At 37.9% G+C, this 27,696-nt stretch overlaps 2 protein-coding genes across 2 annotated transcripts in view; one reads left to right on the forward strand and one right to left on the reverse strand.

Moving 5' to 3' along the window:
- The window catches only part of LOC136250693 (uncharacterized), a 67,070-nt gene extending 66,607 nt beyond the window's left edge, over positions 1–463 (reverse strand). Inside the window, exon 1 of the mRNA XM_066042923.1 lies at positions 218–463. Within this exon, the coding sequence (XP_065898995.1) occupies positions 218–320 (103 nt within the window). The 5' untranslated portion in view covers positions 321–463. The remainder of the gene's footprint in view (positions 1–217) is intronic.
- Positions 464–471: 8 nt separating this feature from the next.
- LOC136250694 (prefoldin subunit 1-like) lies at positions 472–22,608 on the forward strand. The gene is made up of 4 exons (XM_066042924.1): positions 472–626; positions 11,010–11,176; positions 20,211–20,295; positions 22,310–22,608. The coding sequence occupies exons 1-4, from the start codon at positions 603–605 to the stop codon at positions 22,391–22,393; spliced, it is 360 nt and encodes a 119-aa protein (XP_065898996.1). The 5' UTR covers positions 472–602; the 3' UTR covers positions 22,394–22,608.
- Positions 22,609–27,696: the final 5,088 nt, after the last annotated feature.

Below are 27,696 nucleotides of genomic sequence, written 5' to 3' on the forward strand. Positions count from 1 at the left end.
AAAAAGGATTCCGCATAAAATTACAGCTAGCTAAATTGTGTAAGATCAATTATTGGCAAAGAGTTCCATAGTCTAGGTAGGCAAAAAAAATAGGAGCTCATAGCTGCATTGGTTTTAGTTTATAGACATTTGAGGATACGAAGGAAACTTACTGACATGCCACGATGAGATGCAAATTTATAACAGCTAGCTAAACATTATTCATTGTATTGCTTACTTGCTTGAGAGTTGCACTGAAGCAAACAAAGCGAAATCAGGATACTCACATACACAACATAGGTACACCCATCCGACATGTTTATCAGGTTACGCCCCTTCATTGCTTCCCTCCTTTTATACTGTTATGTCATCATAAAATGATCAATAACTTGTTTAACGACTGTTGTGTCGTCATAAATGATCAATAACTTGTGTAACGAGTCTATAAATCATGCATCTACGCAGATGCACATGATCAAAGTCGCAGTGAGAATGGTTTTTAACTGTAACTGTTTTTAGAGTTCACGTGAATGTGCGGCCGCTGAACAATACTAAGCTTAGCGGCGCCCGTCACTCAACCTCAGTACCTTGCAGACACTCGCACAGTTCCTTTGTAAGTGATAATGGCAGACCAAGAGCTCAGGAAAGTAAGGAAATTATGTTATACCTTCTATAGTAGAGAGCAAGCATGGTTGATTTTTGGTTAACCCGAGGGTGAACCTACGAGGCTATGTACCAAGTATGTGTGAGTGCGTGCGTGTGTGTGTTGGTTTTTATGTAATAGTTATACCACTGTGTCGGGTAGAATGTACAGTGCGGCCAGAAGCGCAACGTATATGTATGTTGAACCGAGTACTAAGCGAAACAATTAGAATATGCAACCACTGGTTTTGTATCGCGGATTGCGCATCCGTAGTCATAAAAGATTTTGGGATTCGACTAAATAGCCAATGAAATGTGAGCATTTCCATTCAAATCTCGTTCTCAATGGCCCATTTTCACATGACACCATATACTTTGGTGACCACGGATGCGCAATCGACGATACCAGAGGAGGTTGGTCACGTGTCATCGTTCATCTCGTGATCTCAAAGGAAGGTTGAACTAATTCAACTTCACACCTCTTAATATTCTAAAGGACGGATTGTATATCCGTACCAGAGCGTCCCGGTGATTACAAGCCTCAGTGCAATGCGCTGCTTTCCTAGTTTCTAAACAAGCCTTACCACATAGAGCAATGCTTGGTTGGATAATTTCACGTCATAGGATTATGACACGTGACTAACCTCCTCTGGTTTTCTACAGAGGAGTTTGGACGTGCTATAAACGCTTCTTAAATATATTGCTATTCTTTTCTTTGGTATTTCATGTGACCCTCAATAGTCGCAATACTAAACTGAAAAATGATGGGGTTTACTGGGGTTCGTTAGATATTCAGATTGTCCTTCACGTAGGTTTCAAGGCTATGTACTTTGGTTTCTCAAAGCACTTTAGATTTGTGGTGAATTAATAAATTGTGATTTGATGCATACAACCTCACCAGACTTGTCACATACATTTTCTATAATGAGACAATGACCCTTCACTGCGTTACACTGAGATCGCTGTATTACCCCTCAATAAAACAGATTTTGCGTAATTTATTTTATTGGCGCTTTAAACTCTGGTTTTGTTACCAGCCAAATCAGTGGGGTTCGCTGGGGTTCACCATGTCGTTAGATTTAGAAATACATAAACTTTCAAATGGACTATAGTTTTAATAAAATGGTCTTGAAACGAAGATTTTCCAATGAAAATGTACAGCTCACGTAAATGCATCCAACCTCCTCTGGGTTTTGTATAAGCCTTTTCCCATAATGACGTCAGAGCAAAAAAATGGCGACCTCTATTTGGGGGACTATATTGTTTTCAAGTACAGGTCGTATTGGGCGACAAATGAAGATTGATTGTTTGTGTGATTCAGGGAGAAGATATCAAGCTAACACTAACAGGTATGGGTATAACACAGCGTAATTAAATCGTTTACGTGGGTTTTGAAAATTTCGGTTGGTTTTGAAGGTTGAGTAGAAATAACATTCCCTTATATACGTTGTAACCATACCTGGTAACTTGGCTTCAATATCATTCTTTATTAACAACTAAATGGTTTATGAAAAATTTGTCGTAATAGGATGCAGTACTTGAAAATATAAGAGTACCCCAAATAGAAAACCGATGTGATGTCATTATGGAAAAGGCTTATTTGCGAATCCCATCCGCATCGCTTTGGCTGCAGTTAAGTTCTGTGCTTTAGTCTATATACGTATTTTGTTAACTAGTCATTAGGCCCCTATTTATTTTCACATCCACCACCCACATCCTTCTTAGGCTACTGCCAGAGGAGGTTGGTCAAGCAGCATCGTTCATCTCGTGATCTCAAACAAAGAGTTGAACTAATTCAACCTTCACACCTCTTAATATTCTAAAAGACAGATTTTACATCCATACCAGAGCGTCCCAGCACCCTTACAAACCTTCTCAGTACAATGCGCTGCTTTCCTAGCTGCTAAACAACTCTTAACACCTAGAACAATGTTTGGTTGCGTGATTTTACATCATAGGCTTATGACGCATGACCAACCTCTTTCGTCATTTACTTTGTGCATGTTCATAAGAACATGTGATACCAAACCGTCATAGTTTGTATTGAAACACGACGGTATTTCTTATGTTGAAGAACTGTTGAAAATAGAATTCATTGCAGTACTTTGCCAAGGAAACAACAGTTCTCCTGGTGATGCATAGTGCACTGTAGCGTTAATTTACATACAACTGAAATCCCGCTGTGATGAAGTCTATAGAGCATGATTACAACTAAAAACCAATGTTAATTTGTGGGAGGAATTAAGAAAGAAAATTTGGACATCAGTGTATTACTATTATAATGGCCTAATGGTAATGCCCTTCTGCCCACATCATAATAATTAGAAAGACTGGATGAGAAACTAATAATCACCAAATAGGGGACTTAGGTACCGTACAATGTATGTTACCATTTCGTTTTTCGCTGTTATGGTTAGTAGCTGTAGCTGTGTTCCTAAAGATTAGGAACAGCACCCCTAGGCTTAGAAGCAGCGTTCCTAAGATTAGGAAAACTGCCTCTAGGATTATAGCCCCTAGGATTAGGAAAACCACCCCTAGAATTAGGAACAGTGCCCTTAGGATTAGGAAGAAGCACGGATCAGATTAGGACAACATTGTAAAACATTAGGTTAGGGTAAGGGTTATATTAATTTACAGTTGTAACATTTAATTATGTCAAAACTAAGAAAAGTTGGCAGCTAGCACTGGTGGTACAGTGGTTTGGAATGCTGCTCTCAGGTTGGAGGTCTGTGGTTCAAATACCCATTGTGACATTTTTGTTTTGTTTTTTATACCTTTTCGTGTCTTTAAGTTATAGTGGGAACATACTGTACCTAACAGCTTTTACTACAAGTGCAGGTGGGGTTTAACTGGCTTCTATTCCACACTTTGAAACAGTTAAGTTCATAAACAAGGCTAGATAGGCATATCAGTTGTGCATGTCTTCAATTTTTGCTGAACTTGTAGTTTTATAATGTGTAAGACATCAATTTGCTAATTTATGTACTGGAGTTTACTACCATATAAATGCCTCACAAATGCAGCAAATCACGAAACTATATGCAGTGCGCAAAGCTTAGTCATTGTTTACCATAGCAAAACTTGTAGATATGAACATAACACAATTTTTCTTATGAGCATAATGCAGTATCATGATAATATCGATTATTGTGATAAATGCTTCCATGATACTGTACATCGTGGAGCGCTTTTTCAGTATCGCTCAACCCTACATCCAACGTTATCACATTGCTATGAGGAAGAGATTTTCTCACCTTGGCTGGTACTGTAATCCAAAAATTTGTGTTTTTTTTATAAAGAAATTAAAGCAGCCCTGTGCCAGAAATCCTGCCAATCATTTGCTTACTACTGTGCGTACTATTAACTACAATAACTCTAGATAAGATCTGGCTAAGTAGCAAGTTTCATCTAGCCTATGTTGATACTGAAAACAGTGTTTTTGTGAAGATAACAAATTTGCCTCCTACTGTAGCAATGGGAAACTATGATGAACATCTCTCAATGGTAGGGAATCAATTTGAAATGCTGGATTTGTATATGTAATAGGACGGATGGCTGTGGTATTCAGGATAAATGTGCGAGCATTATAAACAGGAAGGAGTAAAATAGTGCGTGCAAATTAATCCGACAACCATAGCAACTGTTACTAGGCAACAGAAGTTCAAAAAATAACCACTGTAAAAGATCAATCCCACTCAGTAACCGTTGCCTAGCAACCATTGCTGTGGTCTCAAAATGACTTTTACCTTAGCAATGGTTACCTAGCAGCCATTGCTAAGCAACCATATTGTTGTTATGCTTTGAACATGTATCACTATGGTAACAATAGTTGTCAAGTCAGACATTTACTTTTAATATAAATGCACCACACTATTTTAGCCAATCAAATTAGTATTATAGATTTTTGTCAAGGGACCTTGACAAACAAGTGTAATACTAATTCTATTGGCTAATCGCTTGACGTATTTCAATATAATGTCAAGCTAGAGCTGTACCGATAATCGGATCAGCCAAAATATCAGCCACCGATATGGCAATTTTTACCAATATCGGCATCGGTACAGAACAGTACAAGAACCAATATCGCTACCGATATTTATACCGCAATAGTTTGTACATAAACGGATTATAATATTGGGTTTCTACGTTATCCATGTGGCTGTTCAGTAGCAGTGACTTATTGTTCACTGGACAGCAAGCGCTACACTATGAGAAGCCATACAAATATACGCGATTCTAGTGTTTGTTGCTGGAAAGCTTATCAGTCTTAAATAAATGAAGCAGTTATATATAGTACCTTTGTAATAAAAGAACAGACACAAGAAAACCTACTGTACCAGCCTTCACACAAGCCAGTAAAATGCGGAGTAATGCAGAAATATCCATTTAAGGCTCCTTGGGAGTATGCATAAAAATGTTTGTGGGTGCCTAATTGTCTGGATTGCACAATAGAAACCCAAGCCACTATTACCACAGGCATAGAGTGAGCGATGAATATATCCACATGTTGTTGTAGAGTAGGTAACTGTACACTTTTGCATAGATTAACTATGACTTTTGTTTGTAATGCAAATATCGGATCGGCTATCGGTTATCGGCTTCTTTTAGTGGTATCCATATCGGATATCGGTACATGCCAAAATCCCAAATCGGTACAGCTCTATGTCAAGCTGCTATTGAGAGTATTATACAGTAACACATTCAGTTGTTGGATTAAGGTGGCGGTCAAGCGGCTAAAGTGCCTCAGGTAAAGCGCATGCCCTGCACTATAATAATGAATGGAAACAATTCTTCGCGCGTTTCTCAACAAGTCGGTTTGAAAGGTAAGTGAACGAAAAATAGGTTGTCTTGTGCGCTAAGAAACACAGTTAGTTATGGCAGCTTATTTAAATAATACTTCTATAATGGGTAGTACGTCTCGAAGGCAAAAGCGAACAAAGCGATGAGTTATTACAGCTAGCAGGAATGCTATAAATGCGAGGTGGAGCAAAACGAAGTGTTGCACAATCGAAGCTCCAGGTGAGACTCTTCCGTTGTGTATCATACTAGAATTTCTTTTAAATAATGTATTTTAAAATAATTATAATTCAATTTCTTCATACACTTTAAAATATATTTCAAAATATTCATTCTTGTAGTAACAAGTGCCACTCCTACCGAAGACCACAGCTCACACAGCCAGTATCCACCGACTAGCTCTGAACATAACATTGCCAAAAACACAATTTCAGAGGTGCCTGTAGGTCAACCACCAACTTCAAGTACATCACACCTGGCTGGTAGTAGAATTATCAACCTGAAAAAGTTACATGATGCCATTCATACCATCACACAACGCACCCTCTCCTGTCAATCTCCAGTCGAACTCATCAGAGAAGTATATAGGAGAGGACTTGGTAGTACATTGCTTGCCAGGTGCAACAAGTGTAACAAGGAAATCGTGTTTAAAACCTGCAACAAAGTAAGAGTTACAAACACCAGAAGGGACTATCAGATCTACTTACAAAGCTAATGCAGCTGCTGTGATGGGACAGATGTCAGTAGGTGGTGGTCATAGTAACCTTGAGGAGGTTATGTGTACCATTGGAGTTCCTTCAATATCCAAGCCAACATTCATCGACATCGAGAGGCTCTTGGGATCAGCTTTTGAGGACTACTTGAATGAACTCATGTTGGAAGCTGGAAGAGAGGAGAGAGAATTAGCAATACAAAACAATCAATACCATCATGACGTACCAGCTATTACTGTAATAGTTGATGGAGGATGGTCCAAAAGGTCCCATGGGCATTCCTACAATGCGAATTCTGGAGTAGGAGTCATATTTGGTGCTGCTACCAAAAAGCTTCTGTATATAGGTGTAAAAAACAAATATTGTGCAGTATGCTCTATAGCACACAAGAAACATACCAAACCACCTGATCACAAATGCTTTAAAAACTGGTCAGGATCATCTACATCTATGGAATCAGATATTATTGCGACAGGATTTAGACAATCTGAGAGTATGCACGGACTTCGATACACAGAAGTAATTGGAGATGAAGGCAGTTCCGTTCTTCACACCATACAAACAACAGTTAAGTCATACGGCAGAGATGTTGAGAAGGTGGAATGTGCAAATCATGCCGTTAAGTGTTTTCGAAACCAACTAGAGCAGCTGGCAAAGGACTTTCCATCTTTCCGTGGACGAGGTCTCCTAACCAAATCTGTCATAATGAAAATCACACATGGTGCAAGGTGTGCTATTCGGACCCACTCTAAAACCAACAACATCACAAAGCTACGAAATGATCTTCGAGCAGGTCCAAAGCACTATTTAGGATACCACAAAGATTGTGACCCATCTTGGTGTTCAGAAGCTGCAAAAGAAACACCAGTCAGTGTTAATCTGCATGACTTGCCACCTAACCTTCTCTTTGAGATAGATCGAGCTGGTGACCGTCGAGTAAACAAAGCAGCTCAGCTCATCAGCAACAGCACAACCAACTTGAGTGAATGCTACATGTCGATCAGAGCCAAGATGGATGGTGGAAAGCAAGTTAATAGGATTCAGTCAGGATCATTCCAGCATCGTTGCATGACAGCAGGATTGTCCATGACTTTAGGTCCACGATGGATTGAGACCACTTGGAAGTGCCTGTTTGGATCCTGCTCAACTATCACTGAGACATTTTCAAATCGTCGTAAATGTAAACATGAGCATGACACCCAGAGAAAATCTTCAGATGCATACAAGAAAGCCAGAATTGAAAAGTGATACCATCTCACACCAGCTATTACTGATAAAGATTATGGGCCAGAATCAATCACTCCAACCAACTCCAGACAAGACGAGCTGCAGCTTGTCTGCAATGAATACCTAACATCTTTACAAGTCACAGTGGAACAGGCTGCTGAACTCATGAGAGAAACTGTGGACCAAGATCCATCCCTCAACAGTCTATGGCAGCAACTCAGAAGACCACGCCTGACTACATCTGTATTTAGCTCTGTAATAAAAACTTTGAAAAATTAGTAGAAACCATTTTGTACAAACCACCACCAGGTACAATTCCAGCACTAGAATGGGGACGATCACATGAAGACACCGCAAGGCAGTGGTATGTAACTCACATGACTAAGCAGTTTGGTCCATCATACCAAGTCAGTAGAACCGGTATCCATATAAGTACAATGCATCCGTGGTTGGCTGCTTCTCCTGATGGTGTTGTTGAAGATTCTACCCAGGCTGAAGGAAGACGATTCAGAAATAAAATGTCCATATTATGACACCTGAAGTTGCATGCCAGGAAGTTAACCAGTTTTGTAGTTCTTTAACAGATGGTCAAGTCATGCTAAAGAAAACACACAACTACTATTACCAAGTGCAAGGCCAATTAGAAATTACACAGTTACCCTGGTGTGACTTTCTTATCTGGACACCACATGGAACGTCTTTACAGCGAATTGAACGTGATGAAAAACTCTGGACAGCGGTGTATCCCAAGCTAAGATCCTTCTACAAGGAATATCTACTTCCAGAGATAGCTGATCCAGTGTTTAGTAGTTGCCAACCAATTCGACGACTTGAGTCACCTTGAACAGTATAATACATAAATTATATTTTTGTACACAACCTTATATTATTACTGTATAAAACCATACTTATATATACTGTAACTCATACCTGATTTATTGGCAAGCATCACATAAACCTTGAGAATAATTTCCAGATGCGTTGACACGAGATGCATTGTAAGACAAATTTTCTTATTAATGCTAGCTAAAGACTTGGACAGAATTAGCATGTATACTTCCGGTTGCAGAGAGATACAACTAACACGTTTCAGTGGTGTATCGCCTGTGATGATAACAGTGAAGTACACCAACATTGTCCAGCCTCCAAAACCAAAGTGACAGAGACAACAAATAGAAGAACCGGCATTAACCACGCTTTATCTCATGATCAAAGGTAAGAGTTGCTCGTCAAGTAAATCAGGCCAGTAATGGTCCACCGTTTTCGAGTCGTAAATATCATTGAACATGAGGTTGCGAATTTAATAGAAACATGTGTGTTGGTGAAGCAATATACTACATAATTCTGTGCAATGCATTCTTGAAACTTCTTTGATTTTCTAATCAACTTTGTTGCCAAAGCAATTGTCAGAATCGGTTATAAAGTTTTATTGTGGAAGATCGAAGGTATGTGAATGTGCACGCGTATAGTGACCCGAACTTGTGAGTGCAGTGTTTTTCGGTCCAAGTTTCCGAGCTCTCCTTTCGCTTCCACCTTTAGCTGATTCGCAATCAAACTCTAAATACGCAGAAACATACACACCATGAATGGAAAGTCAGTACTAGGATATGGACCCCATAATGGTTGGCGTGATGGAATAAAGTTGCGCCATTCATCCTACTATAAAATCTTTCTTGAGCCTTCGCTGTTTGTGATGTGCTACAACAACAATGCAGAACAGCCCATTTTCTTAGTGCTTATTTCGGTAGCGAAACTAAATTCGATAACAAGTTGGAAATCACAGGGTATTTTTAAATTTAATTAATTGAGTGGGCGGACACTTGACTGCCACCTTAAAGTACATATACGTGTTTCATGGCTCAAATTGGTAAGTTAATTGTTCTGGGATACCTGGCTATAAATCTGTAGTCGTAATACAATTGTGTCATGTGAAATCACATGATTTCACTTATTAATATAAAGCTATAAACTTGCTGCTCTGGCTGTTCTAAGTGACTAGTATTACAATAGGTACAACAAGTGGGTAGAGCTGCAGCCACAGTCAAAGTATTGACTGGGATAAATTTTGCCATGATCCACAATTTAAAGTGTTTGACCTGTGATTTGAGCATTTCTTACCATTTTTTATTTCCCTATTTACCAATGTGTGCCTGCATTTCTAACATTGTATAATTTATTGGTGCATGGTGCATGGTGCCTACAGCTGTGAAACATCATTACAATCATGGCAAAAAGTCTGCTGGAGCTTTGAAACATCTTGTAAAGGTTGTAATTATGTATAATTCTGTAAACTTGGCTTTAATTAGTTTTTGATTTTGGGTTTTGAATCCTCCATTCCATATTGACCCTTGACCATCCGTGACTGCAGATCAAGTGCACCCCCTTGTATAGTTGTACAAAGAGCTGTGTGTACTGTGTAGATTTATTGCCAATTTAGGCCAAAGGGCACATTTGTGGTTGGATCTGGGAAAACCAGTCTTATCACATATGACAGCAGATTAGATTGTTCAGCAAGAACACAGAGCTGCCTGGATAAACTATCAAATTTCACAATCAAATTTGGCCAAATGTTTGAAATTTGGTACTTGTAGTTTCAACCATTGGACCGTTGGCAAGCCGCAATGCACAAAATACTTAAAATCGGTATTTCTCAATACGTACTTTAAATAGATAATAATACCAGTTTATCCTAGACTAGGTCACATACAAATACAGATTTATAGCCAGGTGCTTTACAGTAACTTACTAATTTGAGCCACGAAACATATCCAGAAGGAGTGCTACAGTGCAGGCGAATTTTCACCTCAACACTTCAATTGCATACTGACGACTGACTTAAATTTCTAGTTGGTAGTCTCTATCATCCTTTAGTCCTTTTTTCCAAGCATGAACCTTACTTTTAGTTTTCCTCAATAATCAATAAAGATATCTAGTATACTGATAAATTCAAGAGATTAGTATACTGATAAATTTAAATTCTCATAGTCATAAAACTTTCACAATGTGATAGACATCAACAATTCAGCAATGAATGCTAACCTGCCACAAATGGGACATGACCACTTACATTTGTTTTGACCAGCTACTGGAGCTTATCAATATGTACATGCGTGCATAACCAATAATATTATGTGTGCATACAATATGCGTGTGTAACCAGAACCAGTAACGGGTCCCAATAACCTTAGCACGTAAGTTGGTTTACTTCAGCATTCTGGGTATACAGTGTAGCTCACCACAATTTCCATGTGCACAAGTTAAACCACATCGAAGCAAGATTTGATTTCATTACTGCTAATTCATCATTGATTCAATTTTATCCTCCATAGTGTTATAGGGCTCCCATTGTTTACCAGAATGTCAAGATTGAAATTTTGGTTTTAGTTTTTTTGGCACTGACAATCTGTTACGTAGTTAAGCGATATAGGCAATCTCTCTTATTTCACTACTTTTTTTCTCATCAGACCAATCACTAAACCTTTTACCTATTTCCTTGTTTCACTACATTTTTTCTTTGATCCCTATTCAACTTTAATTTTCCTTCTACTTGTAGCATTAAAGCTTTCTATTTTAGTTTACAAATATTTATGTTGATGTTGTTCTGTTCAAAGTTCAAAGTTATGGTGTTGTATTTTTGTTGTGTATGTGTAGGCATTTGTTGAACTACAAATGAAGATGACTGAAACCAATCAACGTGTAAACTTTGCACAAGTGCAAATTGAAAATTTGAAAAGATCAAATATAAGAATTGATCTTACTCAGAAAGAAATTAGTGAATTGCCACCAGAAACTAAAACATATGAATCTATTGGAAGAATGTAAGTATTTATGTACACACACACATAGTATACTGTGCTTATCATACAGTACAATAGTACTGTATAGTAGGGACCACAAAGGTGTAAGCATGGCCCTTGAAAAAAACATCACCAGCCTCACTTTTCCCTAACAACGATGAAGCAGTATTGGTTAGGTAAAACTAAGCCCAATTAAGCCTTCAGATCGACTCGAAACACTTTCAACAAGTTGCTATGAATTTTAAAAAAATTATTAAATGGAAATTTTTCTAGTGACTGACTGACTGACTGACTGATGATGCCTTCAGACAAGTGTAACTCGATAACGGCTAAGGCCATGGGCTTGATTTTGTCACTGTTTGACGTCGCTTCGGCCCAAGAGGTGCCTTGTGGCATATCACAGTATGTGCAATCCATTCTTCATGGACTTACCAGTGTCCTCCTTTGTCCCATTCATCTTTGCTGACAGCGAAAAGTGTCAATCCAATGGTAACACGTGATGGTTTTCCTTCGTAACGGAAATCGTCTGTATTTTTCATTGTGGCTAGAGGTACTTTTCGAACAGTTCTTGATTCATACTGCTGTGTAACGGATTGAACATAGCTGACAACAAGGCATAATGGATACTTCACTTTTCAGACAATAATTGGTAGCAGGGGTGCACGGCACCATTCTTTTTTTTGATGCAGTATGCGTGGGTTTACCAGTCATAATAATTTTATTTTACAAAAAAAGTTAACAAACAAGTACACACAAAAAAAATAACTAGAGTAGGGACCATAACACCTCAAAAGTACTGAAATAAGCTGGAGTAGTGCACAATATTAAATCACAGTAAAATAATAAGAAGTATTATATCCCTACTGTGCATTTCCGAAGTGTTATCCCTACTGCACATTTCCGTATTAGTATCTTGAGCACAGTAGGGATATAGCACTTCTTCTGTGATTTAATATTGTGCACTATTCTAGCTTGTTTCACTACTTTTTATTAGTCCCTACTCTAGTTGAAAATTTCGATTTTTTGTGTACTTGTGTAAGTAAATCTTGTGCACACTGTGTACTAGATGTACACTGTAGATCACTGCAATACACATGTGTGATACAAAATGCTTTAATCTGTACTAAATTGGGTTAATGTTAATGCTGACATTTTTGGTGAAGGGGTATGAAGATTGCAAAGAGTGCATCTTTTGAAGTACATACTTTAATTGTCAAAATTACATGGATACATGCACATTCACTAAAACTGACTTAGTGATGGAATTGCTCTGACCCCAGGAAGTATCATGTGGAGTAAATCTGGTAGTGCTATGTGGTAGAAGTCATGAAGGTTTGAATTTTCTTGCCAAAATATATTACCTGAAAACCAGTCTTACCTTTTATTTCCTTCACAGCAGCCTGGCAGTACCAGTTAGGTATTACTAAGTCCAAATATGCCTCCCTAAATGCTTTCAAGGAGTTGTGATGGAATTTAAATAAAAATTTTATAATTGAATTTCTACTATGGTAAATTACTGTAACTACATGTACGTAATACAGTGTAACTCAACAATGGGCCTTATCCACCACAGACATAAAAATGGCTGCTTTAGTGTGGGGACTTTCGTAAAATTTGTATGGATGACTATGGGAATAAAATTTTGAATGTCTGTATCTCAGCCAAGAAGGAAGATATCGAACTCTAATTAGCAGGTACTGTATGGCTATAAGACATTACAGTAAGTATGTAAAAGCGATTTCAGTTGATTTTAAAAACAATGCTAGATTCCTATTCTGTCAGCTAATTTCTAACCATACCTGCTGGTTAGAGCTCGATATCTTTCGTCTTGGCTGAGATGTTGCTGTTCAAAAAATTTCTCCCCATAGTTTCCCATACAAATTTTACGAGAGTCTCCACACTACAGTGGCCATTTTTATGTCTGTGACTTAATTTTGGATAAGGCTCATGAGTAATGCTATCTGCTTGATTTCTTTACTGTTTGACATTGCTAGACCCTAGATGTGCCTTTTAGCTTACTACAGCAGCCATAATGCATGCATCAATTACTTACAGTTTTGACTTCCTTTGTGTTCCATTCTTTCTCCACTACCATGTACAGTAGGTGTTGATTCACAAGTAGTGCATAATGGCTTTCTTGTGCTGACTATCATGATTACAATGGAAATTGTTGGTAATTTTTGTAGTGTCTGAATTGATTACCAAGGAGCTTCTCATACTATTTGTTTGTGACACCGTGTAACAGTTAGAACATAACTAAAAACAAAGAGTTTGCTTTTTAGTATAGTCAGGACATGCATTCAAATGTGAAGTCATACAGTACAGTAGTACTGTATATTTGGGATCATGAAGAACTGGGATTTTCCAGCAAGAATTATCGCCATAAAAACCAGCCCATAGCTTGGCAGGATTGGTTAGACACAGCCAAGCCCAAAAATGCCTTCAGACCAACCCCAAACCCTTCCAAAAAGTTTATATGGAATTTTTAAAGTTTTCTGTTTAACAGAATTTTATGCTGACTGACTGACTGACTGATTAACTGATGCCTCCAGCCAAGCATAACTTGATAATGGATAAGACAGGCTTGATCTTCACTGTTTGACATCGCTTCATCTTGAGATGTGTCTTTTTGCCAACTACATTGCATATGATACATGCATCATGGACTTGTCTTTGTGTTCCAGTGCTTTTTGCTGATGCTGCAAAGTGTCAGTTTGTGATAGCTTTATGCGGCTTCTCTGTGGCTGCTTGGCTATTATGCTTATTACTTGTGTTTTCCATAGTGACTGGATTGATTGCAGGATGCTCCTTGTATTATTGTTCATTTATAATGCTGTGTAATTGGCAGAGCATCATTGAAAACAGAGGATAATGGCCACCTCCTGTAATTGATTGTGGGGCATGCGTTCTGATGCCAAATTACTTTTATGGCATGCCTAATGCCATTATTTCTTTTAATGTAGTATGCACAGATTCATTTGTCATAATTAAGTAAACAAACAAGTAGAAGGAAAAATAAGGATTAGGGATCAAAGGGAAAAAAAATAAGAGAGTAGTTAAAAGTGATGAAACAAGGAAGGTTGCCTGTACCTGCAGATATGCTAATGGACATTTAATCCCTAATTCAGTCATAGTTTTAGACTAAAGATTTATTGTCCACTAGTATATCTGCAGGTACACTGTATAGGCAACTTCCCTTGTTTCACTACTTTTGTCTGATCCCTAAAATTCCTATTCTTTTTCTACTACAGTGGTCTGTACTTGGTAACTTTAACTGGCACAATTCTATCCTTTTTTATATATGGCTTGTGCAGGTTTCTCAGTCATAAGTCATGCTACAAAGGAGTAGAAAACTACAAGTGAAATTAAGAGTTGTAAGGATCATAGGCAGTTGCCTTCACCTTCAGCTACTGTATACTAGTGGAAATTTAAGATTGAAGTAGGAATTAAATGTGTACTAGTATAGCTGCAGGTGTAGTCGACCTCCCTTGTTTCATTTTTTATTGTCCCTACTTAAAGTTACATAAAAATTTCTACACTGTAATTTTCCTTGTACTTGTTCTTATCAGCGATCATATTTCTGTTAAAACACTGCTACCCGTCCTTATTCTAGAATAGTGGCGGATGGCATCAATTCCAACAGAAAAGAAAGCATGAAAGAAATTGGGCATACTATATTTCTACTTTATCAATCTTTAGTATTTTGTGGAGGCTCTCATCCGACAAAAATTAATTAAATTTACCATCATGATATTAGATAAGTTGAATTAATTTGGTTACTGTCAGTGGCCACGTTGTGTGCAATAAATTCTCTATTAAATGCAGCCTACTCATCTTACATTCCTTCGCTCAAGTATTTAAAATCAAGAACAACCTTAGGGGGAATACTTGTCCTCTTCGTGCAATTTCATCACACGTCTAAGGGTACTGTACAGTACTACTGTATTTCTAGAAATACATTTAAAAACTAATTTGAAAATGAAGTAGGGTTCCAGCAATAAAAAGTAGTGTAACAAAGATATATGAATGATGGTAGCAATTACAACATAGCTATGTGAGAAAATCCAGACTTAGGCACTGAACAGATGGTGGCATGCCTAAGTATAGTAGAGATTTTCTCATTTACACACACGCACGCACCCCCTGTCGCTACTGTATGTAGTAATATCTACCATCATTCATCAAGACACACGGTAGTGTGTCGTGCGGCCCAAGAAGCCGGCGCGCCACACCGTGAGTATATTGACAGGAAGAACGAAAACGTCATTTTCACACCTTTGTATCTCGGTGATCACTTATCTGATTGGAACCAAATTTGCTACACAGTTGCCCGCCAGCCAAGGGAGTCTACATTCCAAATTTGAAGGAAATCGCTCCAGCCATTTCCGAGATACGAGCTGCCAAAGTTTCGTTTTTTTTTCTTCGTTTTTTTTTCTTCTTCGTCTTTTCGCAAACTTGCAAAAATTGCTATAACAAGCAAACGCGTGCTCCGATCGCCTTGAAATTTGGCACACAGAAAGGGAGTCCAAAGGCGAATCCTAGCATCAAATTTGGTACAAATCCGATGAATGGTTCAGGAGTTATGACCGATTATTCGCATAAAACAAGATCGATTTGTTGTCACGCCTACAGGGTAAACCGCTTCATGGAATGAGTTGAAAATTGCTATGTAGATGGAGTAACCATCGTAGGAGTGCCTTTTGGTGGTTTGAAAGGAATCGAGATAAAGACCATGGAGATATGACACAAAACCCAACCTGTGTCACAATTACGCGATCGATTTTTATGAATAAAAAAGTATTAGTTTTCACGCCTACTAGGCAAACCGCTTAGAGCAATGAGCTGAAAATCAGTGTATAGCTGGAATAATCTTCATAGAAAGTCCTTGCAGTAGTACAGAAGAATCGGATTACAAACCACTGAGTTATGATTCAAAAGCCAACTCCGTGTAGCAAATGCGAGATCGAGATACTCTAATAGAACAGTCACCCTAATAGAGCATTCGGCTAATTTATTTACTTCTCCATTATAGAATTTTATTACATCACAAGTTATTCTGTAGGGAGTTCAGCTGCAAACAGTTAATCTTATAGACAGTTCAGCAAGAAGACAGTCACCATGTGGAGAGTTAAGCAAATATACCACTATAGAGATTCAGAACATTACAAGTCACACTGAAGAAAGTTCAGCTATAAACAAGTCATGCACTGTGTAGAGAATTCAGCTACAATTAAGTCACTCTCTAGAGAATTCAGTTACACAGAATTCTGCTACACACAAGTCACTGTGGAAAGAGTTCTGCTACAAACAAATTACCCTTTAGAGTGATCAGCTACAAACAAAACACTTTGCAGGGTGTTCAACTGCAACAAATCAATTACCTTTAGAGCGATCAGCAATGAACAAATCAACACAAATCTACCTGTAGAGAGATCAGCTAGAAACAAATCACCCTGAAGAGAGTTCAGCTACAAAAAACACCCTGTAGAGACATCAGCTAGAAACTAGACACAATGTAAGGAGTTCAGCTACAAGCAATCACCCTGTAGAGAGTTCAGCTAAAACAAATCAACCTGCAGAGAGATCAGCTACAAACAAATCACCTTATAGAGAGTTCAGCTACAAACAGATTACCTGTAGAGAGATCGGCTACAAACAAATCAACATGCAGAGAGATCAGCTATATACACACAAATCAACTTGTAGAGAGATCAGCTACAAACAAATCACCCTGTAGAGAGATCAGCTAGAAACTACACACAATGTAAGGAGTTCAGCTACAAACAAAATTAATCACCTGTAGAGAGATCAGCTACAAACTAGACACAAAGTAAGGAGTTCAGCTACAAGCAAATTACCCTGTAGAGAGTTCATCTACAAACAAATCAACCTGTAGAGCAATCAGCTAGAAACAAATCACCCTGAAGAGAGGTCAGCTACAAAAAATCACCCTGTAGAGAGATCAGCTAGAAACAAATCACCCTGAAGAGAGGTCAGCTACAAAAAAATCACCCTGTAGAGAGATCAGCTACAAACAAATTGCCCTGTAGAGAGATCGGCTACAAACAAATCAACCTGCAGAGAGATCAGCTACACACAAATCAACTTGTAGAGAGTTCAGCTACAAACAAATTACCCTGTAGAGAGATCGGCTACAAACAAATCAGCCTGTAGAGAGTTCAGCTAAAACAAATCAACCTGCAGAGAGATCAACTACAAACAAATCACCTTATGGAGAGTTCAGCTACAAACAAATTACCCTATAGAGAGATCGGCTACAAACAAATCAACCTGCAGAGAGATCAGCTACACACAAATCAACTTGTAGAGAGATAAATTACAAACAAATCACCCTGTAGAGAGATCAGCTAGAAACTACACACAATGTAAGGAGTTCAGCTACAAATAAATCACCTTATAGAGAGTTCAGCTACAAACAAATCACTCTGTAGAGAGATCAGCTAGAAACTGGACACAATGTAAGGAGTTCAGCTACAAGCAAATCACCCTTTAGTGAGTTCAGCTACAAACAAATCAACCTGCAGTGAGATCACCTACAAAAAAGCACCTTGTACAGAGTTCAGCTACAAACAAATTACCCTATAGAGAGATTGGCTACAAACAAATCAACCAGTAGAAAGATCAGCTACACACAAATCAACTTGTAGAGAGATCAGCTACAAACAAATCACCCTGTAGAGAGATCAGCTAGAAACTAGTCACAATGTAAGGAGTTCAGCTACAAGTAAATCACCCTGTAGAGAGTTCAGCTAGAACAAATCAACCTGCAGAGAGATCAGCTACAAATAAATCACTTTATAGACAGTTCAGCTACAAACAAATTACCTTGTAGAGAGATCGGCTGCAAATTAATCAACCTGCAGAGAGATCAGCTACACACAAATCAACTTGTAGAGAGATCAGCTACAAAAAAATCACCCTGTAGAGAGTTCAGCTAGACGAAGTCACCTTATAGAGAGTTCAGCTACAAAGAAACCATCATGTAGAGAGTTCGGCTATAAAGACACCACCATGTAGAGAGTTTAGCTGCAAACAAATCACCTGTAGAGAGTTCAGCTACAAAGAAACCATCCTGTATATAGTTCAGCTACATTTCAAGTCACCCAGTAGAGAGATCAGCTGCAAAAAAAATCCTGTGAGGAATAATGACCATGTAATAAACATATGTATATAATTTGTATAATTACTAATAAAATCAAAAATAATTGAAGCACTAAATTTCTTCTTTAAGTTCTTTTCTTCTTCCTGTGGTAAAAAAAAAACACATGGGTTAAAAAAGCCCCAAAGCCAGCCATAGGCCGGCTTTGCAGTATACAAATACAAAAAGAAGTGATATCTAATCAAAAACAGCCAAGCTGTAAAAAAAGGTGCGGCCCCCATAAAGGCCATGGTGAAAAAAGATGTGAAATCCAAGGTGGCGGCCAAGAAATGGCTGTGATGGTAGGTTAATGGTTACATTTTAATAACGGCAATTCAGGTGAATTTTGTGCCGCTTGGTCTTGGCACCAAATTCACCTGAATTGTTGTTATTAAAATGTAACCATTAACCTACCATCACAGCCATTTCTTGGCCGCCACCTTGGATTTCACATCTTTTTTCACCATGGCCTTTATGGGGGCCGCACCTTTTTTTACAGCTTGGCTGTTTTTGATTAGATATGTATATCTTGTTTTACTACTTTTATTGCTGGAACCCTACTTCATTTATAACTTTAGTTTGTGTTACATAGCTATATTATACACGTGTGGCTGTGATTGTTTTATTAGGGTATCTTGGTCTTCCTGCTTGTCTCAAAATAGCTATGTAATAGAGTAAGGGGCATAGTTTTCCATGTCTAGTTTTGTACTGCAAAACCGCAGCTGATTGCAGCTAGATCATTAAGAGGCACGGTCATGGAGTACACCGATGATTAAGTGCAAAGCTCATGTTCTGACTATTTAGGAGTGTAATTGGATCAGCAACTTTGTTATATAAGTGCATCTACTCCTCCTACAGTGGCTTAAGTGCTTCAAGTGGTTTTGTGGCATCTAAATATGCTGCTCTAAAGAAAGTGTCAATGTAGAACTTGGTATTGTTTCCTCATTGCATGAAGAAGATGATCATGTATTTGAAGACTCAGAAAATAAGGCAGTCACTCGTCAGAACCAGAAAAGCACATGTTTGTTATTGTGGTGAGAAATGGTGGCAGTGTGCTGCTTTGTTTGGCCTCTAGCCTTGCGATCGTGGTCAGGCAGTGAGACAGGAAGACCAAAATACAGGTATTGAGAATCTTTTTTTAAAATTCAAAATCTGGCAGAATTTGAAGTTAGGCTATTCCTTTGTCATGTGTCATGTTTCCATGATGGTTTTTACTGACAGCATTTTGGGTGGTGCCCGTCACTTTTAGGGGATAACCTAGGTATGCAGGAATTATGCCTGAATAATTTTTGGGATAATGATAGGGTTAAAAAATTGAGCATTACTCCAGCATTTTTGATGCATTTTTAGAACATAATTGGCATAAATATATAGTAGAGCAGTCTCTTACTCTAATGAAACAATCGGCACAGAATAGTTCATAGCAAAAAGAGGTTTTCTAACAAATTGATACAGCTAGATTTTACAGTTTTTACTGTTTCTAACTTTGCTATACAATATAATTACAAAAGTGAATAAAAACTTGGGAATAACTTTGGGAATTATGAATACATTTTGGGAATAATATGAAAATTTAAGCACATAAGCCTAGGAGAACACAAAGACATGTTACATTAATATTTGAAATAATAGCAAGGAGATAGTCACTTAGACAAATAGTTTTTACTAGGTGCAAATCATGGCTATACAACTAAGACTTTGTTAAGAGCAAAGTGTTTAATAAACTATCGGGATAGTATTCACTATCGCGATATTAAATGAGTAACTATCGTGATAGTAAAATTTTTACTATCGCTCAGCACTAGTTTTTACACTATGTATGTGAACTTAAGACTGTATAGCATAATGATGTATTTAGTGTGAGTTGCATCTGGGGTGACAATCAAATTATTCCAGGTTTATGCTGGAACCAATATCAACGGTGTGTAAAAATTTGATGTCTAAGAAGCAAGCTAATGAAGAAAAGATAAAAAATCATGAGGCAAGTACTAACTACGTACATACAATATATGTACAGTACATGCACTAGATTGTATACCTGTCCAGAGTTGAAGTCTCAAATATCTATTAGAAAATGGTATCCATAAAATCTAAGAGACCTCTGGAGAGGTTCTCTAAAATGATATACTTCTAATATGTGTGGCATAGAGATCTACTGTATACTTTGTGGATGCGAGGTTTTTAAAATCTACGAAAATCCAAGGCGTGGTCTCAAATTGACTTAGAAAATATATGCATTTTATACAGGCATATATGTCGTACTCCCACAATGTTAAAATGATCACGGAAGACCGAATGTGCTTTTGTCAAAGTGTTGAAAAAATTGTAGCTCGCACCGCTTTCTTTCACAAGTTAGACTTGGATTTGGCACAGCTGGGAAACAGCAGTAATTGATAATGGAAACCCAGGTTAGCAGTATCCAGTGCCTGTGACGTCACAGTGGTATAAAAAAACATGTGTGTCGAAGAAGCAGCTTGTGTGGATATTTATACAATGGAAACGAGTTGTTACAAGTTTCAGTGGCACCACAGTAGTGCGAAGAACAGGCACGGTTTCGAATATGGCACATTACATGTAGTGAAAAATAATGTTTCTACAAGGAAGCTTACCCATTTAGGTCTTAGTAGAGTCCATCCATATCGTAACAAACATACGTACAACATTAGATTGTACCTCCCATAGTCGAATTCTTTTAGGCATGCCTATGGTGACTGGTCACCCACTGCAGGCTATCAGCCTGAATATGCTTGGAGGGAGCATTGCAAATCAATGATCAAAAGTGAGATTTGTGATACTTGAGGTTTTTTCTGCTAGCAGGTTTCTAACCATTTTAAGAACCTGCTAGCAGGTCTCTTAGTGGATTTTAAAGACCTCATTTTCCTCCAAAGATCAAAGGATATTATGCATACCATTTTTTTCTAATCATTATATTGAAATACAAGTGATCACTATAGCTGCCTAAATTTCCCCTATTCAATATATTTGCCAACAATTTAATATCAACATTTGTGTAGTTTGTTAGATTCCAATTGACTGTTTGCAAAGCGTTTTGATAACAAAATGGTTTGATTTTTGTCAGTACAAATTAACAGAAACCACAAAAAGGATCACAAAAAAAAGTGATACCAAAAACCTTCATTGATGAAAAAAGAGAATATGGCTAGCCAGGACTTGAACCCCATGTGACCACATAAATTTCTAACCCACATGTGTTACATTGGAGTTTACTGTCACATGCTGTAGCTATAGAACTTCCTTGTAGTAATACAATGTATTATTTACTATTAGTGATATACTCCTTGTAATTGTCTGATACCGATACCTGTAGTATTGTTACCAATACAGAGTATTGATATTAATGCATCCCTATAAACAAACATGCCATTTTATACCTTCAGAAAATGATTAGCAATTCTCATCTAGTATTAAAAAGACTAAGACTAAAAGAGATTGGTGTATAAAGTGCATGACTAAAACAATTATAAGATTGGCTATTGGAACTATGCATTCTTGAGATTTGAAAATTCAGATACCTGTCAATTTTAGAGCCATTGTGTAGCCATGCAGTAGTAATATTGTTCTTTGTTTATTGTTGTTTTGTACCAGCATATGCAGGTTTAAGGGTTAAAAATATATGGTTGGTTGGTTGGTTATACTGTGTATCACTGCTTTTGTGATTGCTTATGTACAGTAGTTTTAAATAAAACATGTACCCACAGCAGGCCAGCTAGACATGTATACAAATGTGTATGTGTATTTTTCTACACTGTATGTCTGTCCACTCCCATGCACGTAAGCAAATGTTTTATGCTAAAAAGCAATGAGTACATGAGAAAGGACAGTTGTATAGAGTCTGTATTAAAATTAAGCTTTGGCGTTCATGAGGTGGCTTATTTGTGCCAGTTAGGGGGGATAATGGGTTACAAAATCACTTGTTTTTTCCTGTTACTGCTATATTTTAATGTTTAATACATAAACTATTTCATTCTCTATAGAGTAACATTTCACGTTGGACAGACAGTGTAAAGCAAAGTGAAGAAAATTTGAGAGAGATGATTGCACTTCATCGTGAAAAGTAACAAGAACATTATGACGTACATGTATAAAATAGTTCACAGATTATTAATATAGTTATTACTATAGCTAATTCACACAGCAGCAATGTTACTATGATCACTGAAGATATGTTCTGCACATTATTAATGATGTACACTGTAATATTGTACTGTACTCTATACTTGTACAGAGACCTGTATTACTTTATGAAGAAAATTGTGTGATAAGCATCAAACTATTTGATTGTATGCTTGTGATCGTACAGCATGCTAGTACTGTATAGTAGGGATTATGAAGGTTTGGGCTTTTGTGGCCCCAAAAACAAGCCTCACTTCTCCTTCATAACCGCTTTGTAATATTGGTTAAGCATAACCAAGCCCATTATATCAAGATACATGGTAGTGTGTCATGCGGCCAAGAAGCCGGTGTGCAACACCGTGAGTATATTGGCAGGAAGAAAGAAAACATGATTTTCACGTATTTGTAGCTTTGTGTTGCCTTTATGAAACAAGACGATTTTTGTTGTGGACACATCAGTACTCCACATACGAAATTTCAGCAAAATCGCTTCAAGCATTCCCGAGATATGAGACTTCAAAAATTGGCTTAATTTCTTTTATTTTTATTTTTTTATTATTATTACAGGTTTTTGCAATTGAATTCAGCAACTTTGCAATTCAATTTGTCCCGTTTGCAATTGAATTTGTTGGTTTTGCAACTGAATTCGTCCCGTTTGCAATTGAATTCGTCGCTTTTGCAATAAAATCAGTTAAATCCGTAACAAGAATGGCAGCTGGAAAAAAACACGAAAACATGGTCTAGCAGCCGCTACAAGAACTTGTTCAAGTATAACAGATAGTAAACAACTCTTTATAAGGTAATAATTCTTCCTCTACAGCCTATCCAGCAACATTCCAAACTCTACTACACCATTCGCAATGGGTGTGGTCATTCGAGAGCAAGTTAATTAACTTGTCAGGCAGCTATCAGCTTCTCGTACTACCAGCTCCAGGTACCTTCTAGTGTCTCAAGTGTAACTCTCCATGGCGTAAATAATTCATCTCTTCATGAACGGTTGGTTTCTTGGAGCCGTTTTGTTTATGACGAATTGTAATGCAAGCTTGACGAAATTCTTTTGCAAAACCGACAAATTCAACTGCAAAACCGACTAATTCAACTGCAAAACCGACGAATTCAATTACAAACAGGACGAATTCTATTGCAAAACCGACAAATTCAATTGCAAACAGGACGAATTCAATCGCAAAGGTGACGAATTCAATAGCAAAAACCTGTATTATCTAAAAAAAAAACAGCCAAGCTGTAAAAAAAGGGTGCGGCCTCCAAAAAGGCCAGGATGAAAAAGATGTGAAATCCCAGGTGGTGGCCAAGAAATGGCTGTGATGGTAGGTTAATGGCAAAAAATTTAATAATGACAATTCAGGCGAATTTGGTGCTGAATCTTAGTGAAACTTGGAGGAGACAACACAAATTCGCCTAAATTGTCATTATTAAAATTTTTGCCTTTGACCTACCATCGCAGTCATTTCTTGGCCGCCACCTTGAATTTCACATCTTTTTTTCATCCTGGCCTTTTTAAAAAGGAGGCCGCACCTTTTTTTTACAGCTTGGCTGTTTTGGATTAGAGATCGCTTCTGTTTGTAATTTCATACCTAAAGCCCTAACTTTGGGTATTTCTTTTAACTTTCTTTTTCTTTTCTATAGGATTGATGATTATTAAAAAAACTATATTGTTTAATTATTTAGCTACACATGCACATTTAACAATAATTTTGTGTTGATTAATTATTAACTCAATCCGAATACTCTACAGGGAAATGTGTATGTAGCTAAAAGTTTTACAGGGAGAATCATAATATAACTGTACTCTTAGTCTACATGGTGAACAATTTGTACGTAGTTGAACTTGCTACAGAGTGACTTGTAACATAACTAAACTGTACAGAAAGAATTGCAAGATAACTGAACTTTATACAGGGTAATTTTATTGTAGGTGATCTCTCTGCAGGGTGACATGTTTCTAGCTGAACTCTCTACAGGGTAACGTGGTTCTATCTAATCAAGATACACAGTAGTGTGTCGTGCAACCCAAGAAGCCGGCGCATCACACTGTGAGTATATTGACAGGAAGAAAGAAAATGCGATTTTCATACCTTTGTAGCTCCGTGTTCCTTCATCCGATTGGAACCAATTTTGCTGCAGAGGTGCCCGCCAGGTAGGCCACCCCACATACCAAGTTTGAAGAAAATCGCCTTAGCCATTTCCGAGATATGAGTGGCCAAAATTTCATTTTTATTTCTTCGTTTTTTTCTTCTTATTCTTTGTCTTTTTGCACACTTTGAAAAATTGTTATAAAATACAAACGCGTAATCAGATCACCTTGAAATTTGGAACACATAAAGGCAGTCCAAAGGCGAATTGTAGAATCAAATTTGGTGCAAACTCGATGAATAATTCAGGAGTTATGACCGATTATTCGCGTAAAACAAGACCGATTTGTTGTCACGCCTACAGGGTAAACCGCTTCATGGAATAAGTTGAAAATCGGTTTGTGGATAGATCAACCATTGTAGGAGTGCCTTTTGGTTGTTTGAAAACAATCGAAATTAAGATCATGGAGATATGACACAAAACCTAAGGTGTGTAACAGTTGCACGATCGAGATTCGTGAATAACATTATCAATAATTTTCACGCCTACCAGGCAAACCGCTTAGAGCAATGAGCTGAAAATTGGAATGTGGCTGGAATAACAATCGTAGAAAGTCCTTGCAGTAGTAAAGAAGAATCGGGTTACAAACCATTGAGTTAAGATTCGAAAGCCAACTATGTGTAGCAAATGCAAAATCGAGATATTCTAATAGAACAGTCACCTTAATAGTGCACTCAGTTACATTTATGACTTACTCCATTATAGAACTTTCTATTACATTGCAAGTTATTCTGTAGGGAGTTCAGCTGCAAACAGTTAATTTTATAGACAGTTCAGCTACATTCCAAGTCACCCTGTAGAGAGCTCAGCTACAAATGTATAGCTGTAGAGATTCAGATCAGAACATTACAAGTCACACTGAAGAGAGTTCAGCTATAAACAAGTCATGCACCCTGTAGAGAGTTCAGCTACAAACAAGTCACTCTCTACAGAATTCAGCTACAAACAAGTCACCATGTAGAGAATTCAGCAACCAAAAACCACCCTGTAAAGAATTCAGCTATACAAACAAGGTACTCTATAGAGGGATCAAGAGAGAGTTCACAGCTAGAAGACGTCACCTTGTAGAGAGTTCAGCTGTAAACAAATCATCCTGCAGGGAGTTCAGCTACAAACAAATCACACCATAGAGAGTTCAGCTAGAAACAAATCACCCTGTAGAGAGATCAGCTAGAAGGAGTTACCTTGTAGGGAGTTCAGCGATACAAGAAACCACCCTGTAGAGAGTTCAGCTGCACCGTGTAGAGATTTCGACTACAACCAAATCACTTTGTAGAGAGTTCAGCTACAATCAAATCACCCTGTAGAGATTTCAGCTACAACCAAATCACTCTGTAGAGAGAAACAAGTTACAGAGATCAGCTAACAGAAGTCACCTTGTAGAGAGTTCAGCTACAAATAATAAATCACCTTGTAGAGAGTTCGGCTACAATGAAACCATCCTGTACAGATTTCAGCTAGAAACAAGTCACCCTGTAGAGAGCTTATCTACAAACAGATCACCATGTAGAGAGTTCAAGTAGAAACAAGTCATGCTGTTGAGAGATCAACTAGAAGAAGTCACTTTGTAGAGAGTTCAGCTACAAAAAACTACCCTGTGGAGAGTTAGCTACAGTATGAACAGATCACCCTGGAGAGGAAATGAGCTACAAACAAGTCTCCCTGTAGAGAGATCAGCTAGAAGAAGTCACTTTGTAGAGAGTTCAGACACAAAGAAACTACCCTGTAAAGAGTTCAGCTACTAACAAATCACACCCTGCAGATGGTTCAGCTACAAACAGATCAGTTCAGCTACAAACAAATCACCCTGTAGAGAGTTCAGCTACAAAAATCACCCTGTAGAGAGTTTGGCTACAAACAAATCATTGAGCAGGGATTTTGACTGCAAACAAATCACCTTGTAGAGAGTTCTGCGACAAACCCTAAGAGAGTTCAGCTACAACCAAATCACCCTGTAGAGAGATCAGCTAGAAACAAGTTACAGAAATCAGCTAGAAGAAGTCACCTTGTAAAGAGTTCAGCTACAAATAAACCACCCTGTAGAGAGTAGGGCTGAGCGATACTGCTATTTTAGTATCACGATCAATACTAAGGCCACTATACATGATACTGAATAGTTTACGATACTTACACATAAGTAAATCTACATAGTGTATAGCTCAGCATTCCTGCAGGAAGTCTTTATAGGTAGTACCAAACTAGCCATTATCATCACTAACAGTTATTGTAACACATGCTTTGAGGTTATGTTATGGTGTTCACACCTCTCTACAGGGATAACCAGGTGGGTAGGCTTTATCAGTTACAAGGATTCTTATCCAAGTACTGCATAACAAATGGATTTTTAATGTATAGGAATGGTATCATGATAGTTAATAACAAAATATTGTGATATCAATACTCTCAAATATCGCGATATATCGTTAAAACGATAATTGCTCAGCCCTAGTAGAGAGTTCAGCTACAAAGGAACCATCCTGTACAGAGTTCAGCTAGAAACAAGTCACCCTATAGAGGGATCAGCTAGAAACAAGTCAGCCTGTTGAGAGATTAGCTAAAAGAAGTCACCTTGTAGAGAGTTCGGTTACAAACAAATCATCCTGTAGAGAGCTCATTTACAAAAAAAAAATTACCCTGCAGAGAGTTCAGCTGCAAACAAGTTAGTAACCCTATAGAGAGATCAGCTAGAAACAAATCATCTTGTAGAGAGTTCAGCTACAAACATCACCCTGTAGAGAGTTCAATTACAATTAGATAGCTGTATAGAGAGTTCGGCTAGAAACAAGTCACCCTGTAGAGAGATCAGCCAGAAACAAGTCATCCAGAGATCAGCCAGAAATAAGTCATCCTGTAGAGATATCAGCTAGAAGAAGTTACCTTGTAGAGAGTTCAACTACAAAGAAACGATCATGTAGAGGGTTCAGCTGCAAACAAATCACCCTGTAGAAAGTTCAGCTACGAACAGATCAAGAGGGATCACCCTGTAGAGTGTTCAACTAGAAACAAATCACCCTGTAGAGAGTTCAGCTACGAACAGATCACCCTGTAGAGAGTTCAGCTACAAACAATTCACCCTGTAGAGAGACCAGCTAGA

The sequence above is a fragment of the Dysidea avara genome, chromosome 3 (assembly GCF_963678975.1).
Source record: "Dysidea avara chromosome 3, odDysAvar1.4, whole genome shotgun sequence".
Taxonomy (NCBI): Eukaryota; Metazoa; Porifera; class Demospongiae; order Dictyoceratida; family Dysideidae; genus Dysidea; species Dysidea avara.

Coding starts and splice junctions, on each gene's coding strand:
- LOC136250694 (XM_066042924.1), top strand. CDS start 603: ATGGCAGACCAAGAGCTCAGGAAA. Junction 627..11,009: donor CAGACCAAGAGCTCAGGAAA/GTAAGGAAATTA, acceptor GTGTATGTGTAG/GCATTTGTTGAACTACAAAT. Junction 11,177..20,210: donor TATGAATCTATTGGAAGAAT/GTAAGTATTTAT, acceptor AAATTATTCCAG/GTTTATGCTGGAACCAATAT.